Source organism: Choloepus didactylus, chromosome 12, assembly GCF_015220235.1.
Source record: "Choloepus didactylus isolate mChoDid1 chromosome 12, mChoDid1.pri, whole genome shotgun sequence".
In the NCBI taxonomy this organism is placed as follows: Eukaryota; Metazoa; Chordata; class Mammalia; order Pilosa; family Megalonychidae; genus Choloepus; species Choloepus didactylus.
Window position 1 is genome coordinate 8,797,747 of NC_051318.1, and position 13,798 is coordinate 8,811,544.

The 13,798-nt window shown below is 39.1% G+C and overlaps 1 protein-coding gene across 3 annotated transcripts in view; it reads right to left on the reverse strand.

Annotated features, from left to right (window-relative positions):
* Positions 1-13,798, reverse strand: part of B3GLCT (beta 3-glucosyltransferase) — a 112,805-nt gene that overhangs the window by 26,609 nt on the left and 72,398 nt on the right. For all 3 annotated transcript variants that reach the window (XM_037799994.1, XM_037799995.1, XM_037799996.1), the window contains 2 exons: positions 12,574-12,687; positions 2,548-2,647 (listed from right to left, as the gene is read on the reverse strand). In XM_037799994.1, the coding sequence (XP_037655922.1) occupies positions 2,548-2,647; positions 12,574-12,687 (214 nt within the window). The remainder of the gene's footprint in view (positions 1-2,547; positions 2,648-12,573; positions 12,688-13,798) is intronic.

Genomic DNA, 13,798 nt, shown 5'->3' on the forward strand with positions numbered 1-13,798 from the left:
TAAACACATGGACAGCTTCCCTTCAGTCCTTTGGCCCCAATTTCCCAAGTCATCACTCTTGGCCGCATAAAGTTCTTTCCCTAATACATTCCTCAGGAAGACGTGTACACTATTCTCTAAGTTCCTGTACATTCACAACTGTTCTTCCTTAACCTTGACACTTTAGAGAAGCTTGGCTGCATATAAAATCCTTAAATTACACTTTCTTTACTTGAGTTTGTTGAAAATGCTCCTACACTTTTTATGTTATTACTGAGAAGCCTGGTGCCAGTCTAATTCCCTTGCTTTTTAAGTTATTTCACCTATTGCTTGAAGATTCAGAGAATGTTTTTTTTTTTTTTAATCTTGAAACTCAAATAGTTTTGCTAATATGTACAGGAATTGATGATTCCAGTTCAGTTTTCCATGGTAACCACTGGGTTCTTTCAATATGTAAATTAAGATGTTTTTATTTATGGTAACTTAATATTATTTCCATTCCTTTTGTTTTTTTCACTGGGGATGATTTCATCAGGGACACCAATTATACTTGGACTTCTTTACTTCTTCTATTTCAACCACTTTTTTCATGACCTTATTAGCTTCTTTATCCCATTTTCATTCTCTTGGTTGCTTTCCTAATTTTCTTCCATTTCCTTATTAACTTTTTCATTTGAATTTTTTTCTCTTGGGTTTTTATGATTTAGCCTTAAGTTCAGATATGATTTTGCCTTTTTTCTTCTATTTCTGAATTCCATAAACTCAGCTTCATTTAATTTCTTTTTTGTCCATGTCCTCTTTAGTGTTTAGATTTTTGATTCAAGTTGCTTTTTTGTCTCTAAATGTTTTTGATCTTCAGGCTGTAGCACTCAAAGCTCCAGATATTGGTGATAATAAAAAGATGAATTTAAAGATTCATCTTATTCATGGAGAAGAACCTTTGATGTTAATCCTGAGGTTATTCAGCTTCACAACTTAGGAAAAGTTGGAAAGCTCATGGTGACAAGGATGCCACAGTCTTAAAAGGAAAAGATGACAAAGCTCAGATTTTAAACTTTTAAAACACATTCAAGATGCTAAGCAGTTAAATATTATTGCTAGCGGATGTGGGGGGAACAGCCTAAATGGACATCTGGCAAAACTTTCAGGTGGGGTGGCTGAGCAGAAGGTTGGTAGCAGAAGTGAAGCAGTTACAGGTGCAATAATGGCTATCTGCAATGTTGCTGAAGACGGCATTATTCTGGGATGGGGCCATGTTTTGTAGTTTGTTTTGCCGCTTGCAGTTGCATTTGCTGAACTTCTTGATCTGCAGGTTTATAGTTAATCAATTTGGAAAAGTTTGGGCCATTATGTCTTCAACTATATTTATGTCACCCGGCTCTTTCAGGGACTCCAGTTATATGTATATAAGGCCAACTGAAACTGTCCCACAATTCAGTGATCTCTGTTCATTTTTTTTTACATCCTCTTTTATCTTTGCATTTCATTTGGATAATTACTACAGCAATGTCTTCAAATTCATTAATCTTTTCTTCTGCAATATCTAATCTGCTGATAATCCCATCCACTGTATTTTCACATCAGACATCATAGTTTTCATCTCTAGGAGTTAAATTTCAGTCTTTTTAAATACCTTCCACATCTCTACTTAATTTTTTGAACATATGTAATTCAGTTATAATAAATGTCCAATAATAACAGTTAAATGACTGCTAATTCTAACATTGTGTCACTTCTGGGACAATCTGAATTGACTGACTTTTCTCCTCATATAGTAATAATATTTATTAAAAATAAACATATTTATAGTAAATTATGTATTTATAGTAAATGAAAAATATTTACTTAGAAGAATTAAAAATCTCCCTGCTGCTTTGCACGTCTGGTAACTTTGGATTTGATGCCAGGCATTATGCATCATACCTTGTTTCAGGTGCTGGATATTTTTCTGTTTCGACAAATCTTCCTGAGCTTTATTCTCAGAGGCACTTCCTTGGAAACGGTTGGTCCTTTGGGGTTTGCTTTGTAAGATTTGCTCAGCAGGACCAGGGCAGTGCAGCCTTGGGCTTACACTTCCCGCTCGTGGGACAAGACCCTTCAACACCCGATGCCCCAGGAATGACAGGGCTTCCCCGCTGCGGGGGCACGATCCTCCCCAGCCCCGCCTGAGCGCCGGCAGCATCACTTTCATGCTTTTGGAAGGTTCTTCCCTCACACATATGGGCTCCAAGCACTGTCCTCTCTGGGACTCTGCCCTGCAGACTCCAGCAGCCTGGGTCCCCCCAAACTCCCAGCTTCGTCTTCTCGACCCTAGGCGTCCACCAGGCTCCCCTGGGCTGCCCTCCCGAGCGGTCCCAGGGCCGCCCATCCCTCCAGAGGTCACCAGCCTTTGTTGCCTAGTGTCCGGAGTGTTAAAAACCTTTATGTCATATGTTTTGTTCTTTTCTTGGTTGTTTCAGGAGAGAGGACAGATCCAGACCCAGTTACTCCATCTTGGCCAGAGGCAGGAGTCCCCCTTAGGATTTGTGAACATGAATATCTGCAGAACTGATGAGAGCGGCTCCTTACCTTATTAATGTGTCGTCATCCACAATCACTAACCACGCTATCTTGTCATTGCTATGATTCAAAAATCTTTCCAAAATGGCAAATGTCTTCCCACAGTGACCTGGGAAAGGCAAGAAGAAAACTTCCAATGTATTATTTTCCTTAAAAATACACAATTTATTTTTAAACATATTTGAGTTTTAAAGCATTATAAGCAAGAGCTCAAATGACAACGTGTGCCTTAATAGTTCAACTTTAAAAAATCACCTTTTCTAATTTTCACAGACACAATGAACTTTTAGGAGTGTTAGAGATCACAAAGCCTAAGCCATTTATTTCTCGCAGGAGGACACGGAGACCCAGCGAGATGAGGGATCCCACAGGGCCACAATGCTGATGTGAGGCAGAGAATGGACTAGGATCGTGAGTCCAGCGAAACAAGAAAGCCCACGGCAATTACAGAGGCCTGGTATCTTTTCTTGGCTCTACTTGTCCTAAAAGATCTGTTGAAACCCCAAGCACCACAGCCAGAGGGAAGCCAGGGTGCAAAGGGGGAGGATTATATATTCATTCATTTCTTTTGTAAATATCTACTAAGTTTCTAATGCACTAGATACTCCACCAGGTCCTCAGATATGCACCCAAGACATGGTGCTGAGTAAGACCTAGTCACCGTCCCTTGGGGCCTCCATCCAGAAGCTGACAGACGAATTACGAATTACCATGCTTCGGCGGTAAATGCTTCAGTGGGTATAAGAAGAAAATACTCGGGAAGCACCCAAGTTGGTAAACAGGAATAGGCCACTCATTCCAAATAAGCATTTGGTAACAAAGAAGAGAAAAAACTCAAATTAACTCATATTATTTACTAATAAGCCACACAATTTGGCCTTTATTTTCTTCATTCTTGATCTCTTTAGGTATCTTTAACCATGGCAGTATATAATTTTGAAAACCATCTCCAATTCTTCTTTGGAATAAAGTTGAATATAAATTAAGAAATAAAATAAGGAATGCATAAATAAATAAGTGATTATTAAAGTCAACCTAAATTGAAGTCTAAAAAGAAAATTTAAAAAAAAAAGGAAGAAAAATAATTCCATCTAAAACCGTTTTTCCAAACAGACAGCAACAGATTCCGTAATGTGTTAAACTCTGTCAGAAGAATTGATAACTACAGAACAGTCTGATTCCACGCATTGTGTTTTATTAATTAAAATAATCAAGATAGCTTAATTTATAGAACAAGATGATCAGCTTGGTAATTTTATCTTTTATTCTGGGGAACCAGAAAATTAGGAGAAAAAAAATGTGGCAGGAACACTAGATAAAAGTTAAAACGAACATGAAGGTAAGGTGGCCAAATTTCTACCTCCATTTATTGAGAGATAAAAGGTTTTTAACTAGAAAACCAGCAATCTGAAGAGAAAAGCAAGTATATGTCCAACAATTCACCAAGTAAAATATTAACACATGTCTGAACATACATTTCGAGGCTTGGTTTATGCATAACGTAGAATGTGGTTAACTGCTACTCAGATAAAATGTGAACCACACTCACAGCTTCATGAGGATGAACTTGTGTGGTTCATTCCATGTCCCCGTATTTAACCGTGGCTGCCAGTCAGCAGGAGGATAAAAAAAATTGGCTGATTGAACTGTTAACCCCAAATGAGGAGGAGCTTCCTCTGGGAAGATGATACATGAACTTTGGAGCCCCCATTTTATGACTACAATGAATTGGGAAGGTTTGAGAATCTATTACTAAATTCTACTGTGACTGCCATGTGATCAATAATTTCAATATGGACTATTAAAAGCCTACGGAGAGGCGGGGCAAGATGGCGGACTGGTGAGCTGTATGTTTTAGTTACTCCTCCAGGAAAGTAGGTAGAAAGCCAGGAACTGCGTGGACTGGACACTACACAGCAATCTGACTTTGGGCATACTTCATACAATACTCATGAACATGTCGAACTGCTGAGATCAGCGAAATCTGTAAGTTTTTGCGGCCAGGGGACCCCCACCCCTCCCTGCCAGGCTCAGTCCCGTGGGAGGAGGGGCTGTCAGCTCCGGGAAGGAGAAGGGAGAACTGCAGTGGCAGCCCTTATCGGAAACTCATTCTACTGATCCAAACTCCAACCATAGACAGACTGAGACCAGACACCAGAGAATCTGAGAGCAGCCAGCCCAGCAGAGAGGAGACAGGCATAGAAAAAAACAGCACGAAAAACTCCAAAATAAAAGCGGAGGATTTTTGGAGTTCTGGTGAACATAGAAAGGGGAAGGGCAGAGCTCAGGCCCTCAGGCTCATATGCAAATCCCAAAGAAAAGCTGATCTCTCTGCCCTGTGGAACTTTCCTTAATGGCCCTAATTTCTTTGTCTCTTAGCATTTCAATAACCCATTAGATCTCTGAGGAGGGCCCTTTTTTTTTTTTTTTAAATCCTTTTTTCCTTTTCTAAAACAATTATTCTAAGAAGCCCAATACAGAAAGCTTCAAAGACTTGCAATTTGGGCAGGTCAAGACAAGAGCAGAACTAAGAGAGCTCTGAGACAAAAGGCAATAATCCAGTGGCTGAGAAATTTCACTAAACACCACAACTTCCCAAGAAAAGGGGGGTGTCCGCTCACAGCCATCATCCTGGTGGACAGGAAACACTCCTGCCCATCGCCAGCCCCATAGCCCAGAGCTGCCCCAGACAACCCAGTGTGATGCAAGTGCTTCAAATAACAGGCACACACCACAAAACTGGGCGTGGACATTAGCCTTCCCTGCAACCTCAGCTGATTGTCCCAGAGTTGGGAAGGTAAAACAGTGTGAATTAACAAAGCCCCATTCAGCCATCATTTCAGCAGACTGGGAGCCTCCCTACACAGCCCAGCAGCCCAGAACCGCCCTGGGGGGACGGCCCTCACCTGTGACATAGCACAGTCATCCCTCAACAGAGGACCCAGGGTGCACAGCCTGGAAGAGGGGCCCACTTGCAAGTCTCAGGAGCCATACGCCAATACCAAGGACTTGTGGGTCAGTGGCAGAGACAAACTGTGGCAGGACTGAACTGAAGGATTAGACTATTGCAGCAGCTTTAAAACTCTAGGATCACCAGGGAGATTTGATTGTTAGAGCCAACCCCCTCCCTGACTGCCCAGAAACACGCCCCATATACAGGGCAGGCAACACCAACTACACACGCAAGCTTGGTACACCAATTGGACCCCACAAGACTCACTCCCCCACTCACCAAAGAGGCTAAGCAGGGCAGAACTGGCTTGTGGACGCCACCTGCTGGTTAGTTAGAGAAAGTGTACTCCACAAGCTGTAGATCTGATAAATTAGAGATAAGGACTTCAATTGGTCTAAAAATCCTAAAAGAACCCTATCAAGTTCAGCAAATGCCAAGAGGCCAAAAACAACAGAAAATTATAAAGCATATGAAGAAACCAGACGATATGGATAACCCAAGCCCAAGCACCCAAATCAAAAGATCAGAAGAGACACAGCACCTAGAGCAGCTACTCAAAGAACTAAAGATGAACAATGAGACCATAGTACAGGATAAAAAGGATATCAAGAAGACCCTAGAAGAGCATAAAGAAGACATTGCAAGACTAAATACAAAAATGGATGATCTTATGGAAATTAAAGAAACTGTTGACCAAATTAAAAAGATTCCAGACACTCATAGTACAGGACTCGAGGAAATTGAACAACGAATCAGTGACCTGGAAGATGACAGAATGGAAAATGAAAGCATAAAAGAAAGAATGGGAAAAAAATTGAAAAAATCAAAATGGACCTCAGGGATATGATAGATAATATGAAACATCCGAATATAAGACTCATTGGTGTTCCAGAAGGGGAAGAAAAGGGTAAAGGTCTAGGAAGAGTATTCAAAGAAATTGTTGGGGAAAACTTCCCAAATCTTCTAAACAACATAAATACACAAATCATAAATGCTCAGCGAACTCCAAATAGAATAAATCCAAATAAACCCACTCCGAGACATATTCTGATCACACTGTCAAACACGGAAGAGAAGGAGCAAGTTCTGAAAGCAGCAAGAGAAAAGCAATTCACCACATACAAAGGAAACAGCATAAGACTAAGTAGTGACTACTCAGCAGCCACCATGGAGGCGAGAAGGCAGTGGCACGATATATTTAAAATTCTGAGTGAGAAAAATTTCCAGCCAAGAATACTTTAACCACCAAAGCTCTCCTTCAAATTTGAGGGAGAGCTTAAATTTTTCACAGACAAACAAATGCTGAGAGAATTTGCTAACAAGAGACCTGCCCTACTGGAGATACTCAAGGGAGCCCTACAGACAGAAAAACAAAGAAAGGACAGAGAGACTTGGAGAAAGGTTCAGTACTAAAGAGATTCGGTATGGATACAATAAAGGATATTAATAGACAGAGGGGAAAAATATGACAAACATAAACCAAAGGATAAGATGGCTGATTCAAGAAATGCCTTCACGGTTATAACGTTGAATGTAAATGGATTAAACTCCCCAATTAAAAGATATAGATTCACAGAATGGATCAAAAAAAATGAACCATCAATATGTTGCCTACAAGAGACTCATCTTAGACACAGGGACACAAAGAAACTGAAAGTGAAAGGATGGAAAAAAATATTTCATGCAAGCTACAGCCAAAAGAAAGCAGGTGTAGCAATATTAATATCAGATAAAATAGACTTTAAATTCAGGGATGTTTTGAGAGACAAAGAAGGCCACTACATACTAATAAAAGGGGCAATAAAACAAGAAGAAATAACAATCGTAAATGTCTATGCACCCAATCAAGGTGCCACAAAATACATGAGAGAAACACTGGCAAAACTAAAGGAAGCAATTGATGTTTCCACAATAATTGTGGGAGACTTCAACACATCACTCTCTCCTATAGATAGATCAACCAGACAGAAGACCAATAAGGAAATTGAAAACCTAAACAATCTGAAAAATTAATTAGATTTAACAGACATATACAGGACATTACATCCCAAATCACCAGGATACACATACTTTTCTAGTGCTCATGGAACTTTCTCCAGAATAGATCATATGCTGGGACATAAAACAAGCCTCAATAAATTTAAAAAGATTGAAATTATTCAAAGCACATTCTCTGACCACAATGGAATACAATTAGAAGTCAATAACCATCAGAGACTTAGAAAATTCACAAATACCTGGAGGTTAAACAACACACTCCTAAACAATCAGTGGGTTAAAGAAGAAATAGCAAGAGAAATTGCTAAATACATAGAGATGAATGAAAATGAGAACACAACATACCAAAACCTATGGGATGCAGCAAAAGCAGTGCTAAGGGGGAAGTTTATAGCACTAAACGCATATATTAAAAAGGAAGAAAGAGCCAAAATCAAAGAACTAATGGATCAGCTGAAGAAGCTAGAAAATGAACAGCAAACCAATCCTAAACTAAGTAGAAGAAAAGAAATAACAAGGATTAAAGCTGAAATAAACGGCATAGAGAACAAAAAAACAATAGAGAGGATAAATATCACCAAAAGTTGGTTCTTTGAGAAGATCAACAAGATTGACAAGCCCCTAGCTAGACTGACAAAATCAGAAAGAGAGAAGACCCATATAAACAAAATAATGAATGAAAAAGGTAACATAACTGCAGATAGTGAAGAAATCAAAAAAATTATAAGAGGATATTATGAACAACTGTATGGCAACAAACTGGATAATGTAGAAGAAATGGACAATTTCCTGGAAACATATGAACAACCTAGACTGACCAGAGAAGAAATAGAAGACCTCAACCAACCCATCACAAGCAAAGAGATCCAATCAGTCATCAAAAATCTTCCCACAAATAAATGCCCAGGGCCAGATGGCTTCACAGGGGAATTCTACCAAACTTTCCAGAAAGAACTGACACCAATCTTAAACTCTTTCAAAACATTGAAGAAAATGGAACACTACCTAACTCATTTTATGAAGCTAACATCAATCTAATACCAAAACCAGGCAAAGATGCTACAAAAAAGGAAAACTACCGGCCAATCTCCCTAATGAATATAGATGCAAAAATCCTCAACAAAATACTTGCAAATCGAATCCAAAGACACATTAAAAAAATCATACACCATGACCAAGTGGGGTTCATTCCAGGCATGCAAGGATGGTTCAACATAAGAAAATCAATCAATGTATTACAACATATTAACAAGTCAAAAGGGAAAAATCAACTGATCATCTCAATAGATGCTGAAAAAGCATTTCACAAAATCCAACATCCCTTTTTGATAAAAACACTTCAAAAGGTAGGAATTGAAGGAAACTTCCTCAACATGATAAAGAGCATATATGAAAAACCCACAGCCAGCATAGTACTCAATGGTGAGAGACTGAAAGCCTTCCCTCTAAGATCAGGAACAAGACAAGGATGCCCGCTGTCACCACTGTTATTCAACATTGTGCTGGAAGTGCTAGCCAGGGCAATCCGGCAAGACAAAGAAATAAAAGGCATCCAAATTGGAAAAGAAGAAGTAAAACTGTCATTGTTTGCAGATGATATGATCTTATATCTAGAAAACCCTGAGAAATCGACGATACAGCTACTAGAGCTAATAAACAAATTTAGCAAAGTAGCGGGATACAAGGTTAATGCACATAAGTCAGTAATGTTTCTATATGCTAGAAATGAACAAACTGAAGAGACACTCAAGAAAAAGATATCATTTTCAATAGCAACTAAAAAAATCAAGTACCTAGGAATAAACTTAACCAAAGATGTAAAAGACCTATACAAAGAAAACTACATAACTCTACTAAAAGAAATAGAAGGGGACCTTAAAAGATGGAAAAATATTCCATGTTCATGGATAGGAAGACTAAATGTCATTAAGATGTCAATTCTACCCAAACTCATCTACAGATTCAATGCAATCCCAATCAAAATTCCAACAACCTACTTTGCAGACTTGGAAAAGCTAGTGATCAAATTTATTTGGAAAGGGAAGATGCCTCAAATTGCTAAAGACACTCTAAAAAAGAAAAACGAAGTGGGAGGATTTACACTCCCTGACTTTGAAGCTTATTATAAAGCCACAGTTGCCAAAACAGCATGGTACTGGCACAAAGATAGACATATAGATCAATGGAATCGAATTGAGAATTCAGAGATAGACCCTCAGATCTATGGCCGACTGATTTTTGATAAGGGCCCCAAAGTCACTGAACTGAGTCATAATGGTCTTTTCAACAAATGGGGCTGGGAGAGTTGGATATCCATATCCAAAAGAATGAAAGAGGACCCCTACCTCACCTCCTACACAAAAACTAACTCAAAATGGACAAAAGATCTCAATATAAAAGACAGTACCATAAAACTCCTAGAAGATAATGTAGGAAAACATCTTCAAGACCTTGTATTAGGCGGCCACTTCCTAGACTTTACACCCAAAGCACAAGCAACAAAAGAAAAAATAGATAAATGGGAACTCCTCAAGCTTAGAAGTTTCTGCACCTCAAAGGAATTTCTCAAAAAGGTGAAGAGGCAGCCAACTCAATGGGAAAAAATTTTTGGAAACCATGTATCTGACAAAAGACTGATATCGTGCATATATAAAGAAATCCTACAACTCAATGACAATAGTACAGACAGCCCAATTATAAAATGGGCAAAAGATATGAAAAGACAGTTCTCTGAAGAGGAAATACAAATGGCCAAGAAAAACATGAAAAAATGTTCAGCTTCACTAGCTATTAGAGAGATGCAAATTAAGACCACAATGAGATACCATCTCACACCGATTAGAATGGCTGCCATTAAACAAACAGGACACTACGAATGCTGGAGGGGATGTGGAGAAATTGGAACTCTTATTCATTGTTGGTGGGAGTGTATAATGGTTCAGCCACTCTGGAAGTCAGTCTGGCAGTTCCTTAGAAAACTAGATATAGAGTTACCATTCGATCCAGCGATTGCACTTCTCGGTATATAGCCGGAAGATCGGAAAGCAGTGACACGAACAGATATCTGCACACCAATGTTCATAGCAGCATTATTCACAATTGCCAAGAGATGGAAACAACCCACATGTCCTTCAACAGATGAGTGGATAAAGAAAATGTGGCATACACACACGATGGAATACTACGCGGCAGTAAGAAGGAACAATCTCGTGAAACATATGACAACATGGATGAACCTTGAAGACATAATGCTGAGCGAAATAAGCCAGGCACAAAAAGAGAAATATTATATGCTACCACTAATGTGAACTTTGAAAAATGTAAAACAAATGGTTTATAATGTAGAATGTAGGGGAACTAGCAATAGAGAGCAATTAAGGAAGGGGGAACAATAATCCAAGAAGAACAGATAAACTATTTAACGTTCTGGGGATGCCCAGGAATGACTACGGTCTGTTAATTTCTGATGGATATAGTAGGAATAAGTTCACAGAAATGTTGCTATATTAGGTAACTTTCTTGGGGTAAAGTAGGAACATGTTGGAAGTTAAGCAGTTATCTTAGGTTAGTTGTCTTTTTCTTACTCCCTTGTTATGGTCTCTTTGAAATGTTCTTTTATTGTATGTTTGTTTTCTTTTTAACTTTTTTTTCATACAGTTGATTTAAAAAAGAAGGGAAAGTTAAAAAAAAAAAAAAAAGAAAAACAAGGAAAAAAAGATGTAGTGTCCCCTTGAGGAGCCTGTGGAGAATGCAGGGGTATTGGCCTACCCCACCTCGATGGTTGCTAACATGACCACAGACATAGGGGACTGGTGGTTTGATGGGTTGAGCCCTCTACCATAGGTTTTACCCTTGGGAAGACGGTTGCTGCAAAGGAGAGGATAGGCCTCCCTATGGTTGTGCCTAAGAGCCTCCTCCAGAATGCCTCTTTGTTGCTCAGATGTGGCCCTCTCTCTCTAGCTAAGCCAACTTGAAAGGTGAGATCACTGCCCTCCCCACTACGTGGGATCAGACACCCAGGGGAGTGAATCTCCCTGGCAACGTGGAATATGACTCCCGGGGAGGAATGTAGACCTGGCATCGTGGGACGGAGAACATCTTCTTGACCAAAAGGGGGATGTGAAAGGAATTGAAATAAGCTTCAGTAGCAGAGAGATTCTAAAAGGAGCCGAGAGGTCACTCTGGTGGGCACTCTTACGCACACTTTAGACAACCCTTTTTAGGTTCTGAAGAATTGGGGTAGCTGGTGGTGGATACCTGAAACTATCAAACTACAACCCAGAACCCATGAATCTCAAAGACAGTTGTATAAAAATGTAGCTTATGAGGGGTGACAATGGGATTGGGAAAGCCATAAGGACCACACTCCACTTTGTCTAGTTTATGGATGGATGAGTAGAAAAATAGGGGAAGGAAACAAACAGACAAAGGTACCCAGTGTTCTTTTTTACTTCAATTGCTCTTTTTCACTCTAATTATTATTCTTGTTATTTTTGTGTGTGTGCTAATGAAGGTGTCAGGGATTGATTTAGGTGATGAATGTACAACTATGTAATGGTACTGTGAACAATCGAAAGCACGATTTGTTATGTATGACTGTGTGGTATGTGAATATATCTCAATAAAATGAAGATAAAAAAAAAAGAGTAAAGCCAAAAAAAAAAAAAAAAAAAAAAAAAAGCCTACGACACTTTGTTAATACTGTAAAGCCCTTAATCGGAAAGAGCCAGTCCACATCCACTGGCTGACAGAAGAAGGGAAAATAATCTACAAGGGGCAAACGTTACAGTATTCATAAAATTTTTCATTTTTATCCTAACTTAATTTACTATATTTACAGAAGGGAAATTTGGAATAAGGAGAATTAAGACCTCACCTCTCACAGGGCGAGGGCCTGGGGATGAGGAGTGGGGAGTGGGGAGTGGGGGGCTGATGCTTAACCAGTGCCAAGTTGCCCTGGGAGCGGTGAAAAGGCTCAGTGCTGGAAGGAGGTGGGGCAGTGCCACCTGGCGATGTAATAAATACCACTGAATGGCAGATTTGAAAGTAGTTAAAAGGGGACGTTTTGAGCTGTAAGAACTCACCTCTCTCTGTATTCGGGATTCCCAAATCGACGGTCGGAATGGAACTTTCTGCGTAGTCACTGTAATATTCGATGAGGCTTGCCTGCCCTCCCCAGGTCTGCTTTACGATGGGTACTGAAAGAGGCAGAGGCCACACTCAGTGCACAGCCACACGGGAAACCAGGAAACGCACAATGGCGGCATCATCACCCCGTGAAGGAAAAGAACAGCTACTGGTTCTTCAGGTGTTGCAAGATTTAGAGCTTGCTTTCAACCCTAAGAAACGCAAACCTTGTTTGCCTGTAACAGCCCATGATTAAAACCCTTTTCTTGCAGAATTTCCAATATTCTCTTGAGCACAGCCTTTCTCATTCCTGGTGACAAATACACTTACTTCGATATAATGTTAAATTTTCTAGTCTGATCATAGTATTGTGTTTAATTCAAATTAATTTTAACTAATTTTTCTCTTTTCCAAAAATGGTATTCATTTAAAAATCACAACTGGATTTTTTTAAGAGCTTTTTGGGGGCCTGGGGAATATAATTACTGCTAAGGCCTGGAATATTCTGTATGGTTCTAGCTGAGATGCAAACTTGGTGCACTTACAATGGAGGTGTTGGGGACCTTTCCAAACGACACAGATCTCACATCAAGGCTCTGACAGGACCACCCAGCCCTACAAAGCATGACCTTGTCACGGAGAGTCACTGCACATGATGGGTCACATTATGCTGGTGTACTTTTGAAAAATATGGTAGAAACAAGATTGAGGTCCATTGCAAACTTTAACATTAAAACCATCATCAACTAATAAATTGTTTCAATATACATAACAAAAAGCATTCTTAGTTTTTCATATTTTAGGTTCAGATACTCAAAGGTACACTCATATAGAATTCTGACCACTATTTGATATTAATTCACTTGACCAACTATTCAAGTAACTATCTTCCATTATATATTTTTTTAAAAGTTAGTTTGTACAACTCTGAATTTTAAGGGGAAGAAAGGGTTTCTGTTGTTTTAATGGAAAAGATCACCATAGCTAGACTGTATACCCTGTAAATTTAAGAATCTCAATTTTTTTTTTTAAATTCAATTTTATTGAGATATAGTCACATAAGAATCTCAATTTTGATGAACCAAATCTTCAGGTCAGTATTTTAACTTTTTGAGATTTTATGGAGCATTTATTTTTTTCTTTTACCCCAACCCAAATCAAAATAACTTATATGCAAAAACT